Below are 26,648 nucleotides of genomic sequence, written 5' to 3' on the forward strand. Positions count from 1 at the left end.
TCGGGCGTTACCTTTTGGTTTCACAACGAATCCGCGAGTCTTCACCAAGGTAATGGCGGTGATGACGGTGGTACTCCGCCATCAAGGGGTCAGGATACTGCCATACCTGGACGACTTGTTAATCCTGGCAAATTCCCCAGAACTTCTCCTGTGTCATCTGGATATGATGGTCCGGTTTCTACAAGCCCACGGGTGGCTTATCAACTGGAAGAAATTCTCCCTGGTCCCTGCTCAGAGCATGGTGCACCTGGGAGCGCTATTGGACACTCACAACCACTTTCTCGTCCGCAAGTGTCGATACATTCGGCAATGCAGGTGCTGGGCCTCATGGTCTCAGCATTCGTCATGGTGGAGTATGCTCAATTCCATTCTCGCCCCCTCCAGAGGCTGATTCTAGCCAAGTATGACGGCCTGCCTCACCAGATTAGGTCTCACATGATCTCATTGACTCCGGAGGTCCGTCTGTCGCTACTTTGGTGGCTCCGGGACCAATAGGGGCCATCCCTTCTGGATATCCAACTGGCTCTTGTTGACAACAGAAGCCAGTCTAAGAGGTTGGGGCGCGGTGCTGGAGCAACACTCCCTTCAGGGTCGGTGGACCAAGGAGGAGTCTCTCCTCTCGATCAACATTCTGGAATTGCGGGCGGTCTTCAATGCGTTGAACCTGGCCCAGCATTTAATTCTGAACCGTCCTGTTCAAATACACTCGGACAACGCCACCACTGTGGCTCACATAAATCATCAAGGCGGCACTCGAAGCCATTCAGCACTGAAGGAAGTCTCACGGATTCTACGTTGGGCGGAACGCCATCTACTGGCCATATCGGCAATATTCATTCCAGGAGTCCTGAGTTGGGAAGCGGACTTTCTCAGTCATCAGGACGTGCATGCCTGCGAGTGGAGCCTCCATCCAGAAGTGTTTCAACTCCTAGTGGAAAAGTGGGGTCTTCCAGATGTAGATCTGATGGCGTCTCGACACAATCATAAGGTTCCGGTCTTCGGAGCAAGAACAAGGGATCCTCAAGCAGCATTCGTGGATGCGCTGGCGGTGCCGTGGAGGTTTCGGCTGCCGTACGTGTTCCCTCCGGTGTCACTCTTGCCCAGGGTAATTCGGAAGTTCAAGCAAGAAAAAGGAAATCTGCTTCTCGTAGCTCCGGCGTGGCCCAGACGGCACTGGTTCTCAGACCTGCAAGGCCTATCGTCAGAGTGTCCACTTCTGCTTCCACAATGGCCAGACCTCCTCGTTCAAGGCCCCTGTGTCTACCAGGACCTAGCCCGGCTGTCTTTGACGGCGTGGCTCTTGAAGCTTCCGTCTTGAGGGCTAAGGGTTTTTCTGAAGAGGTCATTAAAACTATGTTGCGGGCCTAGAAACCGGCTATTGCTCGGATTTACTATAGGGTCTGGCATTCCTACTTTGTTTGGGGCGCATCTAATAATTATGACGCTTCCAAGTTTAGTACAGCCACATGTTTGGCTTTTCTGCAGCAGGCCCTAGATTTAGGCCTGCGTCTGGCCTCCCTCAAGGTTCATATTTCTGCCTTGTCGGTGAGGTTTCATAGAAAAACTGCGACTTTACCTGATGTTCATACTTTCACTCAGGGTGTGTTGCATATCCAACCTCCCTATGTCCCGCTTGTGGCTCCTTGGGACTTGTCGGTGGTTTTGGAGGTGTTGCAGGAGCCTCCGTTTGAACCCCTGGGTTCAGCTGACCTTAAGTGGCTTTCCCTTAAGGTGGTGTTCTTGCTGGCTATTGTTCAGCTAGAAGAGTGTCAGATCTGGGTGCCTTGTCTTGTAGTTCCCCATATCTGATTTTTCACCGTGACCGGGCGGTTCTTAGGACTCGTCCCGGATATTTACCTAAGGTGTTTTCTTCGTTCCACCTTAATCAGGAGATTGTGGTTCCGGCACTTGTCTCTCCTGATCTGTCTCCCAAAGAGAGGTCTTTGGATGTGGTACGGGAACTGCTTCTGTTCGAAAATCTGATTCTCTCTTTGTTTTGTTTGGATTTCACAAACGTGGCTGGCCTGCTCACACGCAGACCCTGGCCAGATGGATTAGAATGGTGATTGCACATGCTTATGTGAAGGCAGGTCTATCAGCTCCTACTCACATTACGGCCCATTCTACTCAGTCTGTTGGACCTTCTTGGGCGGCCCTACGTGGTGCGACCCTTGAACAATTGTGCAAGGCGGCTACGTGGTCCTCCGGGAACACGTTCATAAGGTTTTATGCCTTCGATACTGCCGCTTCCCAGGATGCTTCCTTTGGACGCCGGGTTCTTGTGCCCGCTACAGTGCGTCCCCTCCCATAAGGAACTGCTTTAGGACATCCCCATTGTCCAATCCTTGTGGAGCCCAGTGTACCCCGCAGCAGAAAACGAGATTTATGGTAAGAACTTACCTTTGTTAAATCTCTTTCTGTGAGGTACACTGGGCTCCACAAGGCGCCCACCCTGATGCACTTAGCTTCTTTGGGTTGGTATGGTATTAGCCGCTGACACTTCCCTCGTCGTGAGAGTGTGGTGTATGTGGCTACTAACCGTTGTCGTCTCTTTTCCTGCTACTGCATTGGGCTGGTTAACTAAAAACTGAGCTCCTGTGCAGGGAGGCGGGGTTATAGAGGAGGCGGCGCTGTGCATTCTGGGAACAGTCAAAGCTTTGAGCCTGTTGGTGCCTCGGAACAAGATCCTACTCTACACCCAATTGTCCAATCCTTGTGGAGCCCAGTGTACCTCGCAGAAAGAGATTTAAGTTCTTACCATAAATCTCGTTTTTTTGCAGAGCTGCGACCAAGTCAGAACTGCGCATGCGTATGCCCCGCAATGTGCAGGTGCATTGCATGGGCACAAAGCGGATTGTTGCTGTGCAATGGGTTTTACGAAGAATCCATTCGCACAGCCGATCGCAAAGTGATTGACAGGAAGAAGGTGTTTGTGCGTGGAAACTGACTATTTTCAGGGAGTGGTTGGAAAAATGAAGGCGTGTCCAAGCGTTTACAGAGCGGGTGTCTGACGTCAATTCCAGTCCCGGACAGGCTGAAGTGATCGCAGCGGCTGAGTAAGTCCTGGGATACTCAGAAACTGCACAAGATCTTTTTGTACCGCTCGGCTGCACATGCAATCGCACAATTGCACACTAACCTGATCGCACCCTGCCATTCATCGCAGTGCAGCGATCAGGTCAGAAGTGTGCATGCGCTAGCGCCGGCGCATGCCAGACAGCTGATGGCTGTCGTAGCCCAGTGATGGCCTCTGCCTGATTTAGCACAGCTACGATCAGGTCTGTTAACTTAGTCTGGTCTGTTAACTTAATGGATGGAACCATGAATAATATCAGGAAACTGGTAACAAGCAGTAATAAGCAGGTAATGGTGGTGACAGGCTTCCAGTGTGTAATAATAATAATAATAATAATAATAATAATTTTATTTATATAGCGCTCTTTCTCCAATAGGACTCAAGGCGCTTAACAGATACATAGCATAATATAGTACAGAAAATAATGAAGTACATTTTCATAAAATACAGAAGCATGAAGGTACTAAAAGGGACATTATGGAAATGCTTGAGTAAACAGAAAAGTCTTGAGTCTAATTAAAGGATATATTTACTAAGCCTGTGGACGGAGATAAAGCACCAGCCAATCAGCTCCTAACTGCCATGTCACAGGCTGGGTTTGAAAAATGACAGTTAAGAGCTGATTGGCTGGCGTTTTATCGCCATCCACTTTATCACCTTCTGAGGCTTAGTAAAGAGACCTCTAAGGGCCTAATTCAAGGTTGCTTGCAAAACAAAATTTTCCTCTAATAGGCCAAACCATGTGCACTGCAGGGGGGGGGGGCAGATATAACATGTGCAGAGAGAGTTAGATTTGGGCGGGGTGTGTTCAAATTGAAATCTAAGTTCCAGTGTAAAAATAAAGCAGCCAGTATATACCCTGCATAGAAACAGTATAAACCACCCAAATCTAACTCTCTCTGCACATGTTACATCTGCCCCACCTGCACTGCACATGGTTTTGCCCATTAGAATTTTTTTTTTATTTGCAATCAACCTTGAATTAGGCCCTAAGTCACAATGTTTCCACTATCCAATCAATTGTTAACATGTTATGTTCCACTATGGGAACATGGGGCCCAATTCATATTTGTTGACAAACCATATTTGTTGACAACCCTATTTATTTGCAAACAATACAACATTTAGGGGTCTGCATACGTGCAGAACGGGTCTTGGGATGTCACTTGCAGCCCCCTGTCTGCTGCAGCATTTTTGACATGCTGCTGCATTTGGGGGTGGCAGAGTGGGGGTGGCACCCTCCACCATTCTTCAAAATGGGGCGTGTCGCAAATCGTGACCGATGTTTGCGATGGTGATCCAAGGCAAGGCTGCTTCCCCAGATGCAGCACTCGGATCCTCGCTAATGCTATCAGGAAGCCTCTATCTCCTACAGATGCCTCCTGCTTCTTTAGAATTGAATTAGATGGAATTGCACTGCCGCTTCCTCGCGATTGTGCAGTTCCATACAAGCACGAATCAGGCCCATTATCAAAGCTTTGAAACATGTTAGCAGTTGATTACCAGAATCTATGCAGTTTCAGAATATCGCACCCTATTGCTTTTGGCAGTATCAGTCAACCCTGCAGCTGTCCTATGGGACATGGGACTGTTGAGAGATATAGTTGAATATGACTTTTATTGGTTGTTTGCTCTCTTTATATGCACAGGTGAGAGGATCTCTATCATTGAACATCATCAGCACAATTATCAGTGTTGTTTCATTGATTATAAATAGCGTTGAAATGGCAATCGATGGGTTTTATTATTATTATGATGATGGTGTCGGCAATACCACAGAATACCATAAAAAGCAAGTAAGTTATATTCAAGTGTTTATTTAATATAATCTAAGAAAAAATAATCTAAGAGAAAATATTTTTTTAAAAACTCATTTCGACCTTTTGACCTGTCGACCTAGAACATGTCGACCTAGAGACCCTGTTGACCTAGAAACCATGTCAACCTAGTTACTGTCGACCAATAGTGGTTGACCTAGACACTGTCAACCTAAATCTTGTCAATCTAGAGACAGGATACCGGATTAAACACCTTCAAGATTCCAAAAGTACCAATTGTATTGCAATCTCATCGATGGCCGCCTGTAGCATGCGAGTGATAGCAGTTGCAGTTCTGCTAAATTAGCAAAACTGCAACTGAAGCTGAATGAGGGCAACAGTCCAGAACTGATAATCAGGTTGGTAGATGTGAAAATATGACAATGGTAATACTGTATATAAATTATTATGTTTGCTTTTGAGAAGAATATAATAGAGTAGTTCTAGTTGAGCACTATGGGTCTGATTCAGCTTGGAGCAAAGCAAAAAAAAAAGCAAGTGAGTTTGTACCTTGGTAAATCATGTTGCACTGCAGGTGGGGCAGATTTCAATGGTGCAGAGAGATTTAGATTTGAGGTGGGGTGTCATAATGGAAATCATTGCAGTGTGCAAATAAAGCTTTCCACCGTGTGTGGGCTACTTGGAAAAGCATCCAGTAACTATGTACTATGCAATGAGTATGCATTGAGATTTTGCTTTTTGCTACGCAGACTTGCGAATGCATCGGTGGACGTCTTTAACCTTTCTGGGCAGCTCTTCATCTGCAATTCTAAGCTAGAACAGATTAGTAAAAATCGCTATCTTAGCCTCAATAGCCATTCATAATCATTTAGGCCCAAAGTTGTCCCAGGTGCAATATTGCTTCTTTTGTTTGCTACACTCTCGACTTTGAATCAGCACTTACTTGTGTTTCCCCATGGTACAGATACTTATGAAGTTGGCTACAACCAGTGGCAGATTTTACCTATGGGCTACAGGACTGCAGCCCCCCTTTCCTAACACACACTTAAAATCTGCCACCCCTCTCAGTGTCAGCGAAGTCACTGGCAGTCCGTGACTGCACTGGCTTCACTGTGACTGGCAGTAACTTCCTATTGGAGGTCCTGCCTGTCAGTCACAGACACACAAGGCAGTCCAATTGGAAGGTGTTTCCTCCCTCCAGGACTGCCAGACCAGGATGCGATTAGCAGAGAGCTGGCATCCTATAGGAAACCACTCCCTGCCTTCCGGCTTCTATGGTTTGCAGCCAAGGCAGTCCATAGAAGCCAGAGGTTTGCGCATGAGCAGTCGCACCATGTCTTCTGCACATTCACTGTTTCCAGATCCATTGCGCAGGAGCCAGGAACCATGCTGGCAGCTGGCGGTCTCCTCTCTGGGCATAGGGGTAGAAGCAGCCCCCCTACTAAATGTAAATAGGAGCTGCCGCTGGCTACAACTAATAAAAAAATACAGAATTACAATCTGTGAAAAGTACATTGCTCTGCAATTGCATAGGATTTTTAAATCATCCCTTCATTGGCTTGTAATAAGGCCATTCAGCCTCAGGACCATCTTAATGTTTAGGCACAGCGGGAGATGTCCAGGGGCCCGCGATTCTAGGACCTTCGAGCAGGGGTGGGCTAGGCCATAGGGCATCTGCCTCTTGTGTTGGTGCCTCCAGGGCTTATTGGGAGGCAGGTAGAGAATGCTGCCTGGCTGCTCTGATTGTGAATTACACCCAATCAGAGTGGCCAGGTAGCATTCTCTACCTGCTGCCCTGGGCTGCAGCCAGACAGCGAATGGCTGTCAGCATGTTGATTGGTGGATGGCTGGAGCTGTCCAGCAATCAGATTGTAGACAGCCATTCACTGTATTGAAGCATGTGGAGAGACGGCGAGGGACCTCAGGAGAGGTATGGTTTTTGTTTTTTTATTCCCATGAATGGGTTGGAAGAGGCCACAGTGCATTGCTTTGCCCAAGGCTTTCAATGCTGTTAAGACGTCCCTGCTCAGCCTCCTAGGTCTACAGTACATGTACCGTACTTTTTCCTGCAGAAATTGAGATTGGCTGTAGTAAATGCAAATGAATTAGAGCATTATGATGGGTAGGGAATATTTCTTTATTCCTGTTTCTAGTGTCATCCTAGGGTAGCTGAGACTACTCAGTTTCTTTTTTAGGCTAACAAAAGTGTTCTAATTATAAATGCATTCTAGTACTGTACAATGTTAGGGAGTACAAATCCAGTTTGTCTCTGTCAACTGCAGTTCTAGCTTAATAGCAAAATAATGTCTCTCTTTTAATTACTAGTAACCTGTTGAATTATTATTTCCATGACAGTGTGTCAGGAACACAGGCCCTCATTCCGAGTTGTTCGCTCGGTAAAAATCTTCGCATCGCAGCGATTTTCCGCTTAATGCGCATGCGCAATGTCCGCACTGCGACTGCGCCAAGTAAATTTGCTATGCACTTAGTAATTTTACTCACGTCTTTTTCATCGGTCTGGCGATCGAAATGTGATTGACAGGAAATGGGTGTTACTGGGCGGAAACAGGCCGTTTTATGGGCGTGTGGGAAAAAACGCTACCGTTTCCGGAAAAAACGCAGGAGTGGCCGGAGAAACGGAGGAGTGTCTGGGCGAACGCTGGGTGTGTTTGTGACGTCAAACCAGGAACGACAAGCACTGAACTGATCGCAGATGCCGAGTAAGTCTGAAGCTACTCAGAAACTGCTACGAGGTGTGTAATCGCAATATTGCGATTACTTCATTCGCAATTTTAAGATGCTAAGATTCACTCCCAGTAGGCGGCGGCTTAGCGTGAGCAACTCTGCTAAAATCGCCTTGCGAGCGAACAACTCGGAATGACCTCCACAGAGTTTACACCAGGGACAGACTGGGAGCCGAAACCGGCCCTGGCATGCGAGTGTGTGCACATGACAGGGGCGCGTGCTGCTAAAGGGGGCGTGCAGCCACTAGCGATGGGGGCGTGCCGGGAGTCAAGGAGGTGTGGACTCGTGGCACGCCCCCATTTCCATGGAAACTGGCGAGGGTGTGCCACGAGTCAGGGGGTGTGGACGGGCAGGGGGGCGGGGGAGCGTCCACAACAGAGAGTCGGAGGCTGCATTGCACGCGGCCCTCCCATCTATCTGAATGACAGGATCACCAGCTCATCAGCCCTTCTGGCATTTGCATTTACGCCACCAGTAATGTGCAGCTATGAGGGGCAAATAAATGGCAGGTTCTTGTCACACATACAGTGTTTGATGAGTTCAGAAACCAGGTGCATTGGGTGATAATAATGGATAGGGCTGAGAACAGCTGGTATACTGTCTGTAGTGGTATGTACCATCCCCAGTATTACTACAAGTGTAAAAAAAAGAATCATTCTATTTCTATAGACTACAAGTTAACCAATAATAATTTCTAATAAATACACATCAAAATGTTGAGTATTTTTATTTTGTGTTCACAGATTATTGGATATATTCTTAGCACTCTTCTCCTATTCATAAGTCTTCTGCTGTTCTGTGTGACGCTTTCTGTCTCCATCTTTGGATGTCGTTCCCTAGCACACGCACAATCTAATGTAACCCAGGTAAGAGAAAGCTACAAAGTTATACAAACGCTGCACTGAGCTGTATAAATATTGTGAACAGGTCATCATAATCATGTAGAAGATCATAAAATGGGTACTGGAGCGATGTGAACCTGTACGATTTGGTGGCTGACGGGCCGACATATTGTGTTCGCAGTACACATCAGAACAATGTAATGAAGGATAGAATGATCCCTCATTCAGTCATTCATTACACTTAGGGAGGCCAATCCCAGGATTGGCGTGATCACAGGATTTAGCGCTAAAAACGCTGGGATTTGAATCCTGGTATTAGTGCCTTTCTGTCCTGGGATTTTGGGGATTAAGGAGTACATTTACTAAGCAGTGATAAGAGTGGAGAAGTGAGCCAGTGGAGAAGTTGCCCATGGCAACCAATCAGCACTGAAGTAACATCCATAATTTGCATACTATAAAATGATACAGAGCTGCTGATTGGTTGATGGTGAAATTTCTCCACTGGCTCACTTCTCCGTTCTTATCACTGCTTAGTAAATATACCCCTAAGGCACACATGCGTAAAACAGGACTCAACCTCACCGCAGCGGGAACTGTTTCCTTTTTGCCGAACTGTGGTATCACCAATCTGCTGACAGGAGGGACTCCTCACTTCTCCCGTAAACCCCATCGCATCCTCTCACCCGATGCCCCACACGACCAGAAAATAAAAGTGGTGTTGCCCATAGCAACCAATCAGATTCTGTTCTAGATTGGATCCTAGAAAATGATAGACAGAATTTGATTGGTTGCTATGGGACACTTTTTAATTTTAGAAGCTTTAGTAAATATACCCCAAGGAGCCAGCTGGCTGCCCACTCCCTCACACACATACCAGCCTAATTGTAAATTCCCGGCATCCCGGGAATCCCAGGATTGAGATTTTTTCAATCCTGAATCTTGGGATTGAAAAAACGACCCCAGGATTGCCCTAACTAATAACATTGCACAGTGCCACGTACTGTACAATGTAGACTGAGCAACACGGCCACCAGAAGATATCGTTAACAATAGTGGGAGTGGGAGTGTGCAGGCCACACACAACTGAACAATCCCCCCCGATATGTCGTTCCAATTCAACTGGACACGACATAATGGGTCGATATTACGTTTACCCAGCTTCATAGTGTTTCTCAGGACCATGAATAGTGTGTGTGAGCGATGCCACCACCCACGATGTACTTCCCAGGGAGCAGCACCATTGCTTTCCTGTGGTACTGTACCTGCTTTTCGCCCGCAGGGTGCATGAAACAACCTGAGAAATTCCATCCAGAAGATCAAAAAAGTACTAAACATTTTATTGTATTGTGAATTCATCTTGATTTACTTTTTGTCTCTCTATTCCATTGTGCTTGAATTCTTCTATAATGTTTTCTGGGTCCTATTCACTTTTACTCTACAAGCAATTTGCTACACATCACCCAAGGTTTTTAGTAAAATTCTGCAGGATTTAAGTTTACTATCCTGTGCTGTGGAATATGAGAACTCAAACCAAGATGTGTGGCTGTTTGTGGGAACAAAACTAGGATTTTTGTCACCTGGAGCAAGGCAGTAATATTCCCACAAGTCTGAGGCGAGATTGGACCGAAAGGCTGGTGATGCCGTTGCTGACATTTTCTCTTACGTCCTGGAGGATGCTGGGGACTCCGTAAGGACCATGGGGTATAGACGGGCTCCGCAGGAGATAGGGCACCTAAAAGGAACTTTGACTATGGGTGTGCACTGGCTCCTCCCTCTATGCCCCTCCTCCAGACCTCAGTTAGATTCTGTGCCCAGAGGAGAAAGGGTACAATGCAGAGAGCTCTCCAGAGTTTTCTGTTTTAAAAGAATTTTGTTAGGTTTTTTATTTTCAGGGAGTCCTGTTGGCAACAGGCTCCCTGCATCGTGGGACTGAGGAGAGAGAAGCAGGGCTGGCTTTACGGTTGGGCTCTGTTTCTAGGCTACTGGACACCATTAGCTCCAGAGGGTGTCGGAACACAGGTCTCACCTGGGGTTCGTCCCGGAGCCGCGCCGCCATCCTCCTCACAGATGCCGAAGATAGAAGCCGGGTGAGTATGAGAAGGCAGAAGAAATCAGGCGGCAGAAGACATCAGATCTTCATGAGGTAAGGCGCGCAGCGGTAAGCTGCGCGCCATTGCTCCCACTATACACACACAGAGCAGCACTGAAGGGTGCAGGGCGCTGGGGGGGGCGCCCTGGGCAGCAATATTCCTCACTTCTGGGCATGTTAAGATGGATTAGGCTGCGGAGGCAGTAAATCCAAGAATCCCCCGCCATTTTAATAAAAAAAAGCACTGGGACCGAAGCCCGCCGTCGGGTGGGCGGGGCTTGATCCTCAGCACTAACCAGCGCCATTTTCTCCACAGAAGCTGCATGCTGAACGCTGGCTCCCTGGTCTCTCCCCTGCTGAACTTCACAGGCTGGAAAAAAGAGGAGGGGGGCACATTGGCGACACAGTGAGTGGGAATTGGAATATTATTATATAAAAAAGCGCTATCTGGTTATGTGTGTGGGGTGTCGGTACGTGGTGTCGACATGTGTGAAGTAGAGATGTCCACCGGAAATTTTTCGGGTTTTGTGTTTTGGTTTTGGGTTCGGTTCCGCGGCCGTGTTTTGGGTTCGAACGCGTTTTGGCAAAACCTCACCGAATTTTTTTTGTCGGATTCGGGTGTGTTTTGGATTCGGGTGTTTTTTTCAAAAAACCCTAAAAAACAGCTTAAATCATAGAATTTGGAGGTCATTTTGATCCCAAAGTATTATTAACCTCAATAACCATAATTTCCACTCATTTTCAGTCTATTCTGAACACCTCACACCTCACAATATTATTTTTAGTCCTAAAATTTGCACTGAGGTCGCTGGATGACTAAGCTCAGCGACCCAAGTGGCCGACACAAACACCGGGCCCATCTAGGAGTGGCACTGCAGTGTCACGCAGGATGGCCCTTCCAAAAAACACTCCCCAAACAGCACATGACGCAAAGAAAAAAAGAGGCGCAATGAGGTAGCTGTGTGACTAAGCTCAGCGACCCAAGTGGCCGACACAAACACCTGGCCCATCTAGGAGTGGCACTGCAGTGTCAGGCAGGATGGCCCTTCCAAAAAACACTCCCCAAACAGCACATGACGCAAAGAAAAAAAGAGGCGCAATGAGGTAGCTGTGTGACTAAGCTCAGCGACCCTAGTGGCCGACACAAACACCTGGCCCATCTAGGAGTGGCACTGCAGTGTCACGCAGGATGGCCCTTCCAAAAAACACTCCCCAAACAGCACATGACGCAAAGAAAAATGAAAGAAAAAAGAGGTGCAAGATGGAATTGTCCTTGGGTAAGATAAGCGACCCTAGTGGCCGACACAAACACCGGGCCCATCTAGGAGTGGCACTGCAGTGTCACGCAGGATGTCCCTTCCAAAAAACCCTCCCCAAACAGCACATGACGCAAAGAAAAAAAGAGGCGCAATGAGGTAGCTGTGTGAGTAAGATAAGCGACCCTAGTGGCCGACACAAACACCGGGCCCATCTAGGAGTGGCACTGCAGTGTCACGCAGGATGTCCCTTCCAAAAAACCCTCCCCAAACAGCACATGACGCAAAGAAAAAAAGAGGCGCAATGAGGTAGCTGTGTGAGTAAGATAAGCGACCCTAGTGGCCGACACAAACACCGGGCCCATCTAGGAGTGGCACTGCAGTGTCACGCAGGATGTCCCTTCAAAAAAACATTCCACAAACAGCACATGACGCAAAGAAAAATTAAAGAAAAAAGAGGTGCAAGATGGAATTGTCCTTGGGCCCTCCCACCCACCCTTATGTTGTATAAACAGGACATGCACACTTTAACCAACCCATCATTTCAGTTACAGGGTCTGCCACACGACTGTGACTGAAATAACGGGTTGGTTTGGACCCCCACCAAAAAAGAAGCAATTAATCTCTCCTTGCACAAACTGGCTCTACAGATGCAAGATGTCCACCTCATCATCATCCTCCGATTCATCACCGTGTACATCCCCCTCCTCACAGATTATCAATTCGTCCCCACTGGAATCCACCATCACAGCTCCCTGTGCACTTTGTGGAGGCAATTGCTGCTGGTGAATGTCTCCATGGAGGAATTGATTATAATTCATTTTAATGAACATCATCTTCTCCACATTTTCTGGAAGTAACCTCGTACGCCGATTGCTGACAAGGTGAGCGGCGGCACTAAACACTCTTTCGGAGTACACACTTGTGGGAGGGCAACTTAGGTAGAATAAAGCCAGTTTGTGCAAGGGCCTCCAAATTGCCTCTTTTTCCTGCCAGTATACGTACGGACTGTCTGACGTGCCTACTTGGATGCGGTCACTCATATAATCCTCCACCATTCTTTCAATGGGGAGAGAATCATATGCAGTGACAGTAGACGACATGTCCGTAATCGTTGTCAGGTCCTTCAGTCCGGAAAAGATGTCAGCATCAGCAGTCGCTCCAGACTGCCCTGCATCACCGCCAGCGGGTGGGCTCGGAATTCTGAGCCTTTTCCTCGCACCCCCAGTTGCGGGAGAATGTGAAGGAGGAGATGTTGACAGGTCGCGTTCCGCTTGACTTGACAATTTTCTCACCAGCAGTTCTTTGAACCCCTGCAGACTTGTGTCTGCCGGAAAGAGAGATACAACGTAGGTTTTAATTCTAGGATCGAGCACGGTGGCCAAAATGTAGTGCTCTGATTTCAACAGATTGACCACCCGTGAATCCTTGTTAAGCGAATTAAGGGCTCCATCCACAAGTCCCACATGCCTAGCGGAATCGCTCTGTGTTAGCTCCTCCTTCAAGGTCTCCAGCTTCTTCTGCAAAAGCCTGATGAGGGGAATGACCTGACTCAGGCTGGCAGTGTCTGAACTGACTTCACGTGTGGCAAGTTCAAAAGGTTGCAGAACCTTGCACAACGTTGAAATCATTTTCCACTGCGCTTGAGACAGGTGCATTCCACCTCCTATATCGTGCTCAGTTGTATAGGCTTGAATGGCCTTTTGCTGCTCCTCCAACCTCTGAAGCATATAGAGGGTTGAATTCCACCTCGTTACCACTTCTTGCTTCAGATGATGGCAGGGCAGGTTCAGGCGTTTTTGGTGTTGCTCCAGTCTTCTGTACGTGGTGCCTGTACGCCGAAAGTGTCCCGCAATTCTTCTGGCCACCGACAGCATCTCTTGCACGCCCCTCTCGTTTTTTAAATAATTCTGCACCACCAAATTCAAGGTAAGTGCAAAACATGGGACGTGATGGAATTTGCCCATATTTAATGAACACACACAATATTGCTGGCGTTGTCCGATGCCACAAATCCACAGGAGAGTCCAATTGGGGTAAGCCATTCTGCGATGATCTTCCTCAGTTGCCGTAAGAGGTTTTTAGCTGTGTGCGTATTCTGGAAAGCGGTGATACAAAGCGTAGCCTGCCTAGGAAAGAGTTGGCGTTTGCGAGATGCTGCTACTGGTGCCGCCGCTGCTGTTCTTGCGGCAGGAGTCCATACATCTACCCAGTGGGCTGTCACAGTCATATAGTCCTGAGTCTGCCCAGCTCCACTTGTCCACATGTCCGTGGTTAAGTGGACATTGGGTACAACTGCATTTTTTAGGACACTGGTGAGTCTTTTTCTGAGGTCTGTGTACATTTTCGGTATCGCCTGCCTAGAGAAATGGAACCTAGATGGTATTTGGTACCGGGGACACAGTACCTCAAACAAGTCTATAGTTGGCTCTGCAGTAATGATGGATACCGGAACCACGGTTCTCACCGCCCAGGATGCCAAGGCCTCAGTTATCCGCTTTGCAGCAGGATGACTGCTGTGATATTTCATCTTCCTCGCAAAGGACTGTTGGACAGTCAATTGCTTGGTGGAAGTAGTAAAAGTGGTCTTACGACTTCCCCTCTGGGATGACCATCGACTCCCAGCAGCAACAACAGCAGCGCCAGCAGCAGTAGGCGTTACACGCAAGGATGCATCGGAGGAATCCCAGGCAGGAGAGGACTCGTCAGAATTGCCAGTGACATGGCCTGCAGGACTATTGGCATTCCTGGGGAAGGAGGAAATTGACACTGAGGGAGTTGGTGGGGTGGTTTGCGTGAGCTTGGTTACAAGAGGAAGGGATTTACTGGTCAGTGGACTGCTTCCGCTGTCGCCCAAAGTTTTTGAACTTGTCACTGACTTATGATGAATGCGCTGCAGGTGACGTATAAGGGAGGATGTTCCGAGGTGGTTAACGTCCTTACCCCTACTTATTACAGCTTGACAAAGGCAACACACGGCTTGACAAATGTTGTCCGCATTTCTGTTGAAATACTTCCACACCGAAGAGCTGATTTTTTTTGGTATTTTCACCAGGCATGTCAATGGCCATATTCCTCCCACGGACAACAGGTGTCTCCCCGGGTGCCAGACTTAAACAAACCACCTCACCATCAGAATCCTCCTGGTCAATTTCCTCCCCAGCGCCAGCAACACCCATATCCTCCTCATCCTGGTGTACTTCAACACTGACATCTTCAATCTGACTATCAGGAAATGGACTGCGGGTGCTCCTTCCAGCACTTGCAGGGGGCGTGCAAATGGTGGAAGGCGCATGCTCTTCACGTCCAGTGTTGGGAAGGTCAGGCATCGCAACCGACACAATTGGACTCTCCTTGTGGATTTGTGATTTCGAAGAACGCACAGTTCTTTGCTGTGCTTTTGCCAGCTTAAGTCTTTTCATTTTTCTAGCGAGAGGCTGAGTGCTTCCATCCTCATGTGAAGCTGAACCACTAGCCATGAACATAGGCCAGGGCCTCAGCCGTTCCTTGCCACTCCGTGTGGTAAATGGCATATTGGCAAGTTTACGCTTCTCCTCCGACGATTTTATTTTAGATTTTTGAGTCCTTTTTTTACTGATATTTGGTGTTTTGGATTTTACATGCTCTGTACTATGACATTGGGCGTCGGCCTTGGCAGACGACGTTGATGGCATTTCATCGTCTCGGCCATGACTAGTGGCAGCAGCTTCAGCACGAGGTGGAAGTGGATCTTGATCTTTCCCTATTTTTGGAACCTCAACATTTTTGTTCTCCATATTTTAATAGGCACAACTAAAAGGCACCTCAGGTAAACAATGGAGATGGATGGATACTAGTATACTTATAGATGACGAGCGACTGCCGACACAGAGGTAGCTACAGCCGTGGACTACCGTACTGCGTCTGCTAGTATAGACTGGATGATAATGATATAAAAAATATATATCACTACTGCAGGACAGGTATATATTGTATAATGACGGACCTGCTGGACACTGTCAGCACTGCAGACTCCTAAACTACTAGTATGAAGAAGATAGAAAGAAAAAAAACCACCACAGGTAGGTATACAATTATGGACGAGCGACTGCCGACACAGAGGTAGCTATAGCCGTGGACTACCGTACTGTGTCTGCTAGTATAGACTGGATGATAATGATATAAAAAATATATATATATCACTACTGCAGGACAGGTATATATTGTATAATGACGGACCTGCTGGACACTGTCAGCACTGCAGACTCCTAAACTACTAGTATGAAGAAGATAGAAAAAAAAAAAACCACCACAGGTAGGTATACAATTATGGATGAGCGACTGCCGACACAGAGGTAGCTACAGCCGTGGACTACCGTACTGCGTCTGCTAGTATAGACTGGATGATAATGATATAAAAAATATATATATATCACTACTGCAGGACAGGTATATATTGTATAATGACGGACCAGCTGGACACTGTCAGCACTGCAGACTCCTAAACTACTAGTATGAAGAAGATAGAAAAAAAAAAAAACCACCACAGGTAGGTATACAATTATGGACGAGCGACTGCCGACACAGAGGTAGCTACAGCCATGGACTACCGTACTGCGTCTGCTAGTATAGACTGGATGATAATGATATAAAAAATATATATATATCACTACTGCAGGACAGGTATATATATTGTATAATGACGGACCTGCTGGACACTGTCAGCACTGCAGACTCCTAAACTACTAGTATGAAGAAGATAGAAAAAAAAAAAAACACCACAGGTAGGTATACAATTATGGACGAGCGACTGCCGACACAGAGGTAGCTACAGCCGTGGACTACCGTACTGCGTCTGCTAGTATAGACTGGATGATAATGATATAAAAAATATATATATATCACTACTGCAGGACAGGTATATATTGTATAATGACGGACCTGCTGGACACTGTCAGCACTGCAGACTCCTAAACTACTAGTATGAAGAAGATAGAAAAAAAAAACCCACCACAGGTAGGTATACAATTATGGACGAGCGACTGCCGACACAGAGGTAGCTACAGCCGTGGACTACCGTACTGCGTCTGCTAGTATAGACTGGATGATAATGATATAAAAAATATATATATATATATCACTACTGCAGGACAGGTATATATTGTATAATGACGGACCTGCTGGACACTGTCAGCACTGCAGACTCCTAAACTACTAGTATGAAGAAGATAGAAAAAAAAAAAACCACCACAGGTAGGTATACAATTATGGACGAGCGACTGCCGACACAGAGGTAGCTACAGCCGTGGACTACCGTACTGCGTCTGCTAGTATAGATAGACTGGATGATAATGATATAAAAAATATATATATATCACTACTGCAGGACAGGTATATATTGTATAATGACGGACCTGCTGGACACTGTCAGCACTGCAGACTCCTAAACTACTAGTATGAAGAAGATAGAAAAAAAAAAAACCACCACAGGTAGGTATACAATTATGGACGAGCGACTGCCGACACAGAGGTAGCTACAGCCGTGGACTACCGTACTGCGTCTGCTAGTATAGATAGACTGGATGATAATGATATAAAAAATATATATATATCACTACTGCAGGACAGGTATATATTGTATAATGACGGACCTGCTGGACACTGTCAGCACTGCAGACTCCTAAACTACTAGTATGAAGAAGATAGAAATATAATGAATGACGGACCTGCTGGACACTGTCAGCAGAATACGTTTATATATAGAATAAAAAAAAAAAACACCACACGAGTGTTTAACTTTTTCAGGCAGACAATATACTGGTGGTCACTGCTGGTCAGTCACACTGGCACTCTGGCAGCAAAAGTGTGCACTGTTAAATATGTACTCCTGCTATAACTGCTCCCCAGTCTCCCCCACAATTAAGCTGTGTGAGCAGTGAGCACTACTCAGCACAGTCAGATATACATAGATGATATTATCATGCAGCACACTGAGGCTGAGCACAGATATGGTATGTGACTGTGTATCGTTTTTTTTCAGGCAGAGAACGGATTATATTAAATAATAAATAAAACTGGTGGTCACCACTAGTATAACTATCAGCAAAACTCTGCACTCTCTGAGTACTCCTAATGCTCCAGTAAATCAAGTGTCTCACTCTCTATCTAAACGGAGAGGACGCCAGCCACGTCCTCTCCCTATCAATCTCAATGCACGTGTGAAAATGGCGGCGACGCGCGGCTCCTTATATAGAATCCGAGTCTCGCGATAGAATACGAGCCTCGCGAGAATCCGACAGCGGGATAATGACGTTCGGGCACGCTCGGGTTAGCCGAGCAAGGCGGAAAGATCCGAGTCTGCCTCGGACCCGTGTAAAAAGCGTGAAGTTCGGGGGGGTTCGGATTCCGAGGAACCGAACCCGCTCATCTCTAGTGTGAAGCGGAAGGCTTCTCCAAGGAGGAGGTGGAGCAAATGAGTGGTGTGTCCCCGTCGGTTATGCCGACTCCGGAATGGATGGACATGTGGCATATGTTGAATGCAAGTGTGGCATCTTTACATAAAAGGCTTGATAAGGCTGAATTAGGGGGGACATCAGGGGGTCAATCCTCGGATTGGACCGACTCACAGGGCCCGTCGGGGTCTCAAAAGCGTCCCTTAACACAAGACACTACTACCGACACGGTTTCTGATTCCAGTGTCGACTATGACGAAGTAAAATTGCACCCTAGTGTGACTAAAACCATTCAGTGTATGATTGTGGCAATAAGGGATGTGTTGCATATTGAGGATGAACCCTCGGTCCCCGACACAAGGGTACACATGTTTAAGGAAAAGAAACAGATTATTAATTTTCCCACATCTCATGAATTAAATGATTTCTTTGGAAAAGCTTGGGAGACTCCGGAAAAGAGACCGCAGATCCCCAAAAGAATTTATATGGCATACCCCTTCCCTAAGCAGGACAGGGAGATTTGGGAATCACCCCCCACTGTGGACAAGGCCCTGACGCGCTTGTCCAAGAAAGTGGCGCTACCATCTCCTGACACAGCGGCCCTTAAGGACCCTGCAGATCGCAGGCAAGAAACTACCTTAAAGTGTATTTATTCTCATACGGGTGCTGTGCTAAGACCGACAATTGCGTCGGCATGGGTGTGTAGCGCAATTGCAGCTTGGAAAGATGAGCTGACAGATCAATTTGATAATATGGATAAGTATACTATATTCTTAACTCTAGCCCATATTAAAGACGCAGTCTTATTTATGAGGGATGCTCAAAGGGACATTGGACTGCTAGCTTCTAGGGCCAATGCCATGTCTATCTCGGCGAGAAGATCCTTATGGACTCGCCAATGGACGGGTGATGCGGATTCCAAAAAACATATGGAAGTACTACCCTATAAGGGTGAGGTATTGTTTGGGGATGGACTGACGGACCTGGTTTCCACAGCTACAGCAGGTAAATCAAATTTTTTACCATATATTCCCCAACAGCAAAAGAAAGTAACACCCTATCAGATGCAGTCCTTTCGGTCGCACAAGTCCAGAAGAGGTCGGGGATCCTCTCTCCTCGCCAGAGGTAAGGGCAGAGGCAAAAGAGCACCTGATTCGGCAGGTGCCCAAGACCAAAAGTCCTCCCCGGCTGCTCCAAAACCCACAGCAAGACGCTGAGGGTCCCCTGAGGGAGTCCGCACCGGTGGGGGCACTTCTTCGACTTTTCAGTCAGACCTGGGTCAGATCAGACCTGAATCCCTGGGTGTTGGAAATAGTTTCCCAGGGGTACAAACTGGAATTCGAGGAGGTGCCCCCGCGCCGATTTTTCAAATCGGCCCTACCAGCTTCCACATCGGAAAGGGATGTAGTGTTAGCTGCAATTCAAATGCTGTGTATACAGCAAGTGATAATCAAGGTTCCCCTGCACCAGCAGGGAATTGGTTACTAATCAACCCTATTTGTGGTCCCGAAACCGGACGGTTCGGTCAGAACTATTTTGAATCTGAAATCCCTAAACCTGTACATAAAAAGATTCAAATTCAAAATGGAATCACTCAGAGCGATAATAGCCAACATGGAGGAGGGGGAGTTTATGGTGTCTCTGGACATAAAGGATGCGTACCTTCATGTCCCCATATATGCCCCCCATCAGGAATACCTGAGATTCGCTGTACAGGATTGTCATTACCAATTTCAGACGTTGCCGTTTGGACTTTCCACGGCCCCGAGGATTTTCACCAAGATAATGGCGGAAATGATGGTGGTCCTGCGCAAGCATGGAGTCACAATTATCCCATACTTGGACGATCTCCTGATAAAAGCGAGATCAAGGGAGAAATTGCTGAGCAGTGTGGCGCTCTCTCTGAGAGTGCTCCAGCAACACGGTTGGATTTTAAATCTACCGAAGTCACAGTTGATTCCGACAACTCGACTACCGTTCCTAGGTATGATACTGGATACGGAACAAATGAAGGTCTTCCTCCCAATAGAGAAAGCCCAGGACATCCAGAACATGGTCAGAGACCTGCTAAAACTGAAAAGGGTGTCAGTTCACCAATGCACTCGAGTTCTGGGAAAAATGATGGCGGCCTACGAGGCCATTCCCTTTGGAAGGTTCCATGCAAGGACTTTTCAATGGGACCTTCTGGACAAGTGGTCCGGGTCCCATCTGCACTTACATCGGAAAATAACTCTGTCCGCAGGGGCCAGAGTGTCTCTCCTGTGGTGGTTGCAAAGTGCTCACCTGCTGGAGGGTCGCCGGTTCGGAATTCAGGACTGGATCCTGGTTACCACGGACGCGAGCCTCCGAGGATGGGGAGCGGTCACACAGGGAAAAAATTTTCAGGGACTTTGGTCAGACCAGGAGTCCTGTCTACACATCAATGTGTTGGAACTCAGGGCCATTTACAACGGCCTTCGACAAGCGGAGAGTCTTCTTCGAAACCTACCGGTTCTGATTCAATCAGACAATGTCACAGCAGTGGCTCATGTGAACCGCCAAGGCGGGACAAGAAGCAGAGTCGCGATGGCGGAAGCCACCAGGATTCTTCGCTGGGCGGAAAATCATGTAAGCGCCCTGTCGGCTGTCTTCATTCCGGGAGTGGACAACTGGGAAGCAGACTTCCTCAGCAGACACGATCTCCATCCAGGAGAGTGGGGACTTCATCAAGAAGTCTTTGCAGACATAACACGTCTTTAGGGAACTCTTCAAATAGACATGATGGCGTCACGCCTCAACAAAAAGCTTCGGAGGTATTGTGCCAGGTCTCGGGACCCTCAGGCAGTGGCAGTAGACGCTCTGATAACACCGTGGGTGTTCAAATCGGTCTACGTGTTTCCTCCTCTTCCTCTCATCACAAAAGTGTTGAGGATCATAAGGCAAAGAAGAGTACAGACGATACTCGTTGTCCCAGACTGGCCTCGAAGGGCCTGGTACTCAGATCTACAAGAGATGCTCACAGGAGATCCCTGGCCTCTTCCTCTGAGGGAAGACCTGTTGCAACAGGTGCCCTGTGTATTTCAGGACTTACCGCGGTTACGTTTGACGGCATGGCGGTTGAACGCCGAATCCTAGCGCAAAAGGGGATTCCGGAAGATGTCATCCCTACTTTAATAAAGGTTAGGAAGGAGGTGACGGTTAAGCATTATCACCGTATCTGGCGAAAGTATGTGTCTTGGTGTGAGACCAAGAATGCACCTACGGAATATTTTCATCTGGGTCGTTTTCTCCACTTCCTACAGACAGGAGTGGATATGGGCCTGAAATTAGGCTCTGTTAAGGTTCAGATTTTGGCCCTCTCGATTTTCTTTCAGAAGGAATTGGCTTCTCTTCCAGAAGTCCAGACGTTTGTAAAGGGAGTGCTACACATCCAGCCTCCTTTTGAGCCTCCAGTGGCACCGTGGGACATCAACGTGGTGTTGCAGTTCCTAAAATCACACTGGTTTGAACCGCTTAACAAGGTTGAGTTGAAATTTCTTACTTGGAAGGTGGTCATGTTGTTGGCCTTGGCATCAGCAAGGCGAGTATCAGAATTGGCTGCTTTGTCACACAAAAGCCCCTACTTGATTTTTCATGTGGATCGAGCTGAATTGAGGACACGTCCGCAATTTTTGCCTAAGGTGGTTTCTTCATTCCATGTGAATTAACCTATTGTGGTGCCTGTGTCTACAAGTGACCTGGAGGATTCCAGATCCTTGGACGTAGTCAGGGCCTTAAAGATTTATGTAGCCAGGACGGCTAGAATTAGGAAAACAGAGGCTCTGTTTGTCCTGTATGCGGCCAATAAGATTGGCGCACCTGCTTCGAAGCAGACTATTGCTCGCTGGATCTGTAATACGATTCAGCAGGCTCACTCTACGGCTGGATTGCCGGTACCAAATTCGGTTAAGGCCCATTCCACTAGGAAGGTGGGCTCTTCTTGGGCGGCTGCCCGAGGCGTCTCGGCATTACAACTTTGCCGAGCAGCGACTTGGTCGGGGTCAAACACTTTTGCTAAATTTTACAAGTTTGATACCCTGGCTGATGAGGACCTAGCGTTTGCTCAGTCGGTGCTGCAGAGTCATACGCACTCTCCCGCCCGATTGGATGCTTTGGTATAAACCCCATGGTCCTTACGGAGTCCCCAGCATCCTCTAGGACGTAAGAGAAAATAAGATTTTAAACCTACCGGTAAATCTATTTCTCCTAGTCCGTAGAGGATGCTGGGCGCCCGTCCCAGTGCGGAATCTCTGCAAGACTTGTATATAGTTGTTGCTTACATAAGGGTTATGTTACAGTTGAAATCGGTCTTGGACCGTTACTGTTGTTGTTCATACGGTTAACTGGTTATGTATGATCCAGGTTACATGGTATGATTGGTGTGGGCTGGTATGAATCTTGCCCTTGGATTTCTAAATCCTGCCTTGCATTGTCCATCTCCTCTGGGCACAGTTCTCTAACTGAGGTCTGGAGGAGGGGCATAGAGGGAGGAGTCAGTGCACACCCATAGTCAAAGTTCTTTTTAGGTGCCCTATCTCCTGCGGAGCCCGTCTATACCCCATGGTCCTTACGGAGTCCCCAGCATCCTCTACGGACTAGGAGAAATAGATTTACCGGTAGGTTTAAAATCTTATTTTTACACTGTTGCAATGACAACTCACCCTCCCCTAATTGAATTGCACCATAATGTGAAAATGTAGTGCATGCACTTGTGAGCTATAACTGTCAGCATGCACTGATAACCCATCACTGTCCTTGCACAGGGGCACCAACGGCTTTGCCGGGCCCCAGTAATGATAGGGGGCATGGCCAATAAGAGGAGGCACTGCCAGACCACTGTCAGTTCCAAATAGTGAAACACAGAACTTGTGTGCAGCCTGGGGGGAGTGTATGCTGGTGTCAGAACCGGTGAGTGGTGGGCAGCGGCAGGAGGGTGCGATCGCTTCCCTTTTAATCATACAGGAAGAGAGGACTGGCCATTGCTGCAGCTGCCTATCTCCCCGTGCTGCATGCTGGGCTGGGAGCGAGGCTGCTGCAGCAGTGGCCAGTCCTCTCTCCCCCGACGTGCAGCTGGCAGCTGTGGGAAAGGGGGAGGGCACCGGGGGTTCTGGGCCCCCTCTGGGCCCCTCCAATAGGCACGGGTAAAGTGTAATCCCCCCCCCCCTTCTCGGAGCCACTGTCCTTGCATGAGGACTTGTGTAGGACTAGCTAGTGGCCAATGATTATTTTAGCCATAATGAAGAAAGCTAATTGGCTATTTGATGATGACTGCAACTCAAAGTGGGCGTCACAGCCTTTCCACATTCAGACTCAGGGCTGTACACCAGAGGAGGCGCTGATAATAGCATTAGCATAGATATAATTATTATTGGACTTTACTCAGCATCAGTTGCAGTTTTGCTAATTTAGTAAAACTGCAACTGCTGACAATCGCATGCTGGGGGTTGCCCAGCACAGGGCAAGGCCGTCGAGCATGCTAATGGCTGCCAACGATGCGATCGCAATTTAATTTGGAAATGCCCAAATCATGGTATAGGCAGGTAAAGGCTTGTGACATTGAAGGTGACCAAAATAATATTAGCAGGAGAGAAAAAAAATGTCATTAGTGTCCTCGAGGAAGCCAAACATCTTCTGTACACAAGGCTAAAGAAAGGATTCTATATATTGGGCCAAAGATTGGTTGAGTAATCCTATAAATAATGCTGTAACCACTGCCCTTGTTTTAATCTTTATTGGGATAGACAATAATAGATTCAAAATAGAGCCAATGTTTCATGGAAGTGCCAGGTTAACACTAGTAAGATGTTGTGCCTATTTGCAAACATAGCAGCTGGTGAAAATGAACAGTACACAAAGGAGGTTAAAGCAGGAAGTCTGTAAGAACACTCCAAATACTAATAAACATTCATGTTCAATCCATCTTGGAATGTCCATATGTTATAATTCTGTAAGTCCTACCAGCAGAACCACTAGTTGGTAAATGAAAAAAAAAAAAATAATTTACCACAATAAAACGTCTAACCTTTTAAGCATCTCGGAGCAGTAAACTGCTTTGTTTTAAAATAAACTGTACTTATTAAAATCAGCCTACTCAGCATTTGGCCAACTTGCTATAGTTGCAGATGCTGGGAACTTTATTTGATAGCTTGACCCCCCCCCCCCCCCCCATCCCCCACCCCCCACCTGTGGATAACTGGAGGTGATACCAAGGGGTATACAGTATTTACTAAAGTGTGGGTTAATAGAAGTGGAGAAATCGCCAAGGGCAACCAATCAGATTCTAGCTATTATCTTCTATAAGGTGTTAGAGAAATTATAAGAAAAATCTCATTGGTTGCTACGAGCAACTTCTCCACTTTCGTAAACCTGCACTTTAGTGAATATACCCCTCAGTAGCTGTTTCAGAAGGGGAGAGATGGTTTGTTTTTGAAATTCAACAGGCACCATAACTCAAACAGTGCACAGTTGGAGCTACCCTGCCAGTCAGAACCATATCTTAGTGCAAAAAAAACGAGATTTATGGTAAGAACTTACCGTTGTTAAACCTCTTTCTGCGAGGTACACTGGGCTCCACAGGGAATGACATTGGGGGTGTAGAGTAGGATCTTGATCCGAAGCACCAACAGGCTAAAAGCTTTGACTGTTTCCAGAATGCATAGCGCCTCCTCCTCTATAACCCCGCCTCCATGCACAGGAGCTCAGTTTTTGTTAACCAGTCCAATGCAGTAGCAGGTAAAAGAGACGACAACCGTTAGTAGCCACATACACCACATTCTCACGACAGGAGAAAGTGTCAGCGGCTAATGCCATACCAACCCAAAGAAGCTAAGTGCGTAAGGGTGGGTGCCCTGTGGAGCCCAGTGTACCTCGCAGAAAGAGATTTAACAACGGTAAGTTCTTACCATAAATCTCGTTTTCTGCTGCGGGGTACACTGGGCTCCACAGGGAATGACATTGGGGATGTCCTAAAGCAGTTGCTTATGGGAGGGGACGCACTGTAGCAGGCACAAGAACTCGGCATCCAAAGGAAGCATCTGAGGCGGAAGTATATGAACGTGTTCACTGAGGACCACGTAGCCGCTTTGCACAATTGTTCAAGGTTCGCACCACGACGGGGCCGCCCAAGAAGTTCCAACAGACCAAGTAGAATGGGCCTTGATGGTAGCAGGAGCTGGAAGGCCAGCCTGTACATAAGCATATGCAATCACCATTCTAATCCATCTGGCCAGGGTCTGCTTGTGAGCAGGCCAGCCACGTTTGTGAAAACCAAACAGTACAAAGAGAGAATCAGACTTCGGAAGGGATGCAGTTCTCTTCACATAGATACTGAGAGCCCATACCACATCCAAAGACCGCTCTTTGGAAGACAATTCAGGGAAGGCAAAGGCCGAAACCACGATCTCCTGATTAAGGTGGAAAGAAGACACCACCTTAGGTAAATACCCGGGATGTGTTCTAAGAACCGCCTGGTCACAGTGAAAAATCAGATGTGGGGATCTACAAGACAAGGCACCCAGATCCGACACCCGTCTAGCAGAGGCAATAGCCAGCAGAAACAATACCTTAAGAGAAAGCCACTTAAGGTCTGCAGATTCAAGAGGCTCAAATGGAGACCCTTGCAACGCCTCCAGATCCACTGACAAGTCCCAAGGAGCCACAGGCGGGACATAAGGAGGTTGAATCCGCAACACACCCTGAGTGAACGTATGAACATCAGGTAAAGTTGCAACTTTTCTCTGAAACGAAACCGACAAGGCAGAAATATGAACCTTGATGGAGGCCAGACGAAGGCCCAAGTCCAGGCCTTGTTGTAGAAAGGCCAAAAGTTTGGCAGTACTAAACTTGTAAGCATCATGATTATTAGTGGCGCTCCAAGCAAAGTAAGAATTCCAGATCCTATGATAAATCCGAGTAGAAGCCGATTTCCGGGCCTTTAACATGGTTTGAATGACCGCCTCAGAAAATCCCTTGGCCCTCAAGACGGAAGCTTTAAGAACCACGTGGTCAAAGCCTACCGGGATAAATCCTGATAAACACAGGGGCCCTGAACGAGGAGATCTGGGTGCTGCAGAAGTAGAAGGGGACGCTCTATCGCGAGACCCTAAAGGTCTAAGAACCAATGCAGTCTGGGCCACGCGGGAGCGATCAGAAGTAGGATTCCTCCTTCTTACTTGAACTTCCTTAGTACTCTGGGCAGGAGTGACACCGGAGGGAACATGTATGGCAGCTGAAAGTTCCATGGAATTGCGGAACACAGCCTTCATTACCGCAATGACCTTGGTGAAGACCCGCAGAGCCGTGGTCACACCAAAAGATAATGCCCGAAATTGATAATGGAGGTTGCCAACCACAATCCTTAGGTACTGCTGATGCGACGTTGCACTGGGCATATGCAGGTAAGCATCCTGTATAT

At 47.4% G+C, this 26,648-nt stretch overlaps 1 protein-coding gene across 1 annotated transcript in view; it reads left to right on the top strand.

The window, feature by feature from the left end:
* LOC135057521 (membrane-spanning 4-domains subfamily A member 4A-like) overlaps positions 1 to 26,648 on the top strand; it is a 110,065-nt gene that overhangs the window by 78,190 nt on the left and 5,227 nt on the right. The window contains exons 5-6 of the mRNA XM_063963377.1: positions 4,726 to 4,872; positions 8,343 to 8,465. Coding sequence (XP_063819447.1) covers positions 4,726 to 4,872; positions 8,343 to 8,465 — 270 coding nt within the window. The remainder of the gene's footprint in view (positions 1 to 4,725; positions 4,873 to 8,342; positions 8,466 to 26,648) is intronic.

The sequence above is a fragment of the Pseudophryne corroboree genome, chromosome 3 (assembly GCF_028390025.1).
Source record: "Pseudophryne corroboree isolate aPseCor3 chromosome 3, aPseCor3.hap2, whole genome shotgun sequence".
Taxonomy (NCBI): Eukaryota; Metazoa; Chordata; class Amphibia; order Anura; family Myobatrachidae; genus Pseudophryne; species Pseudophryne corroboree.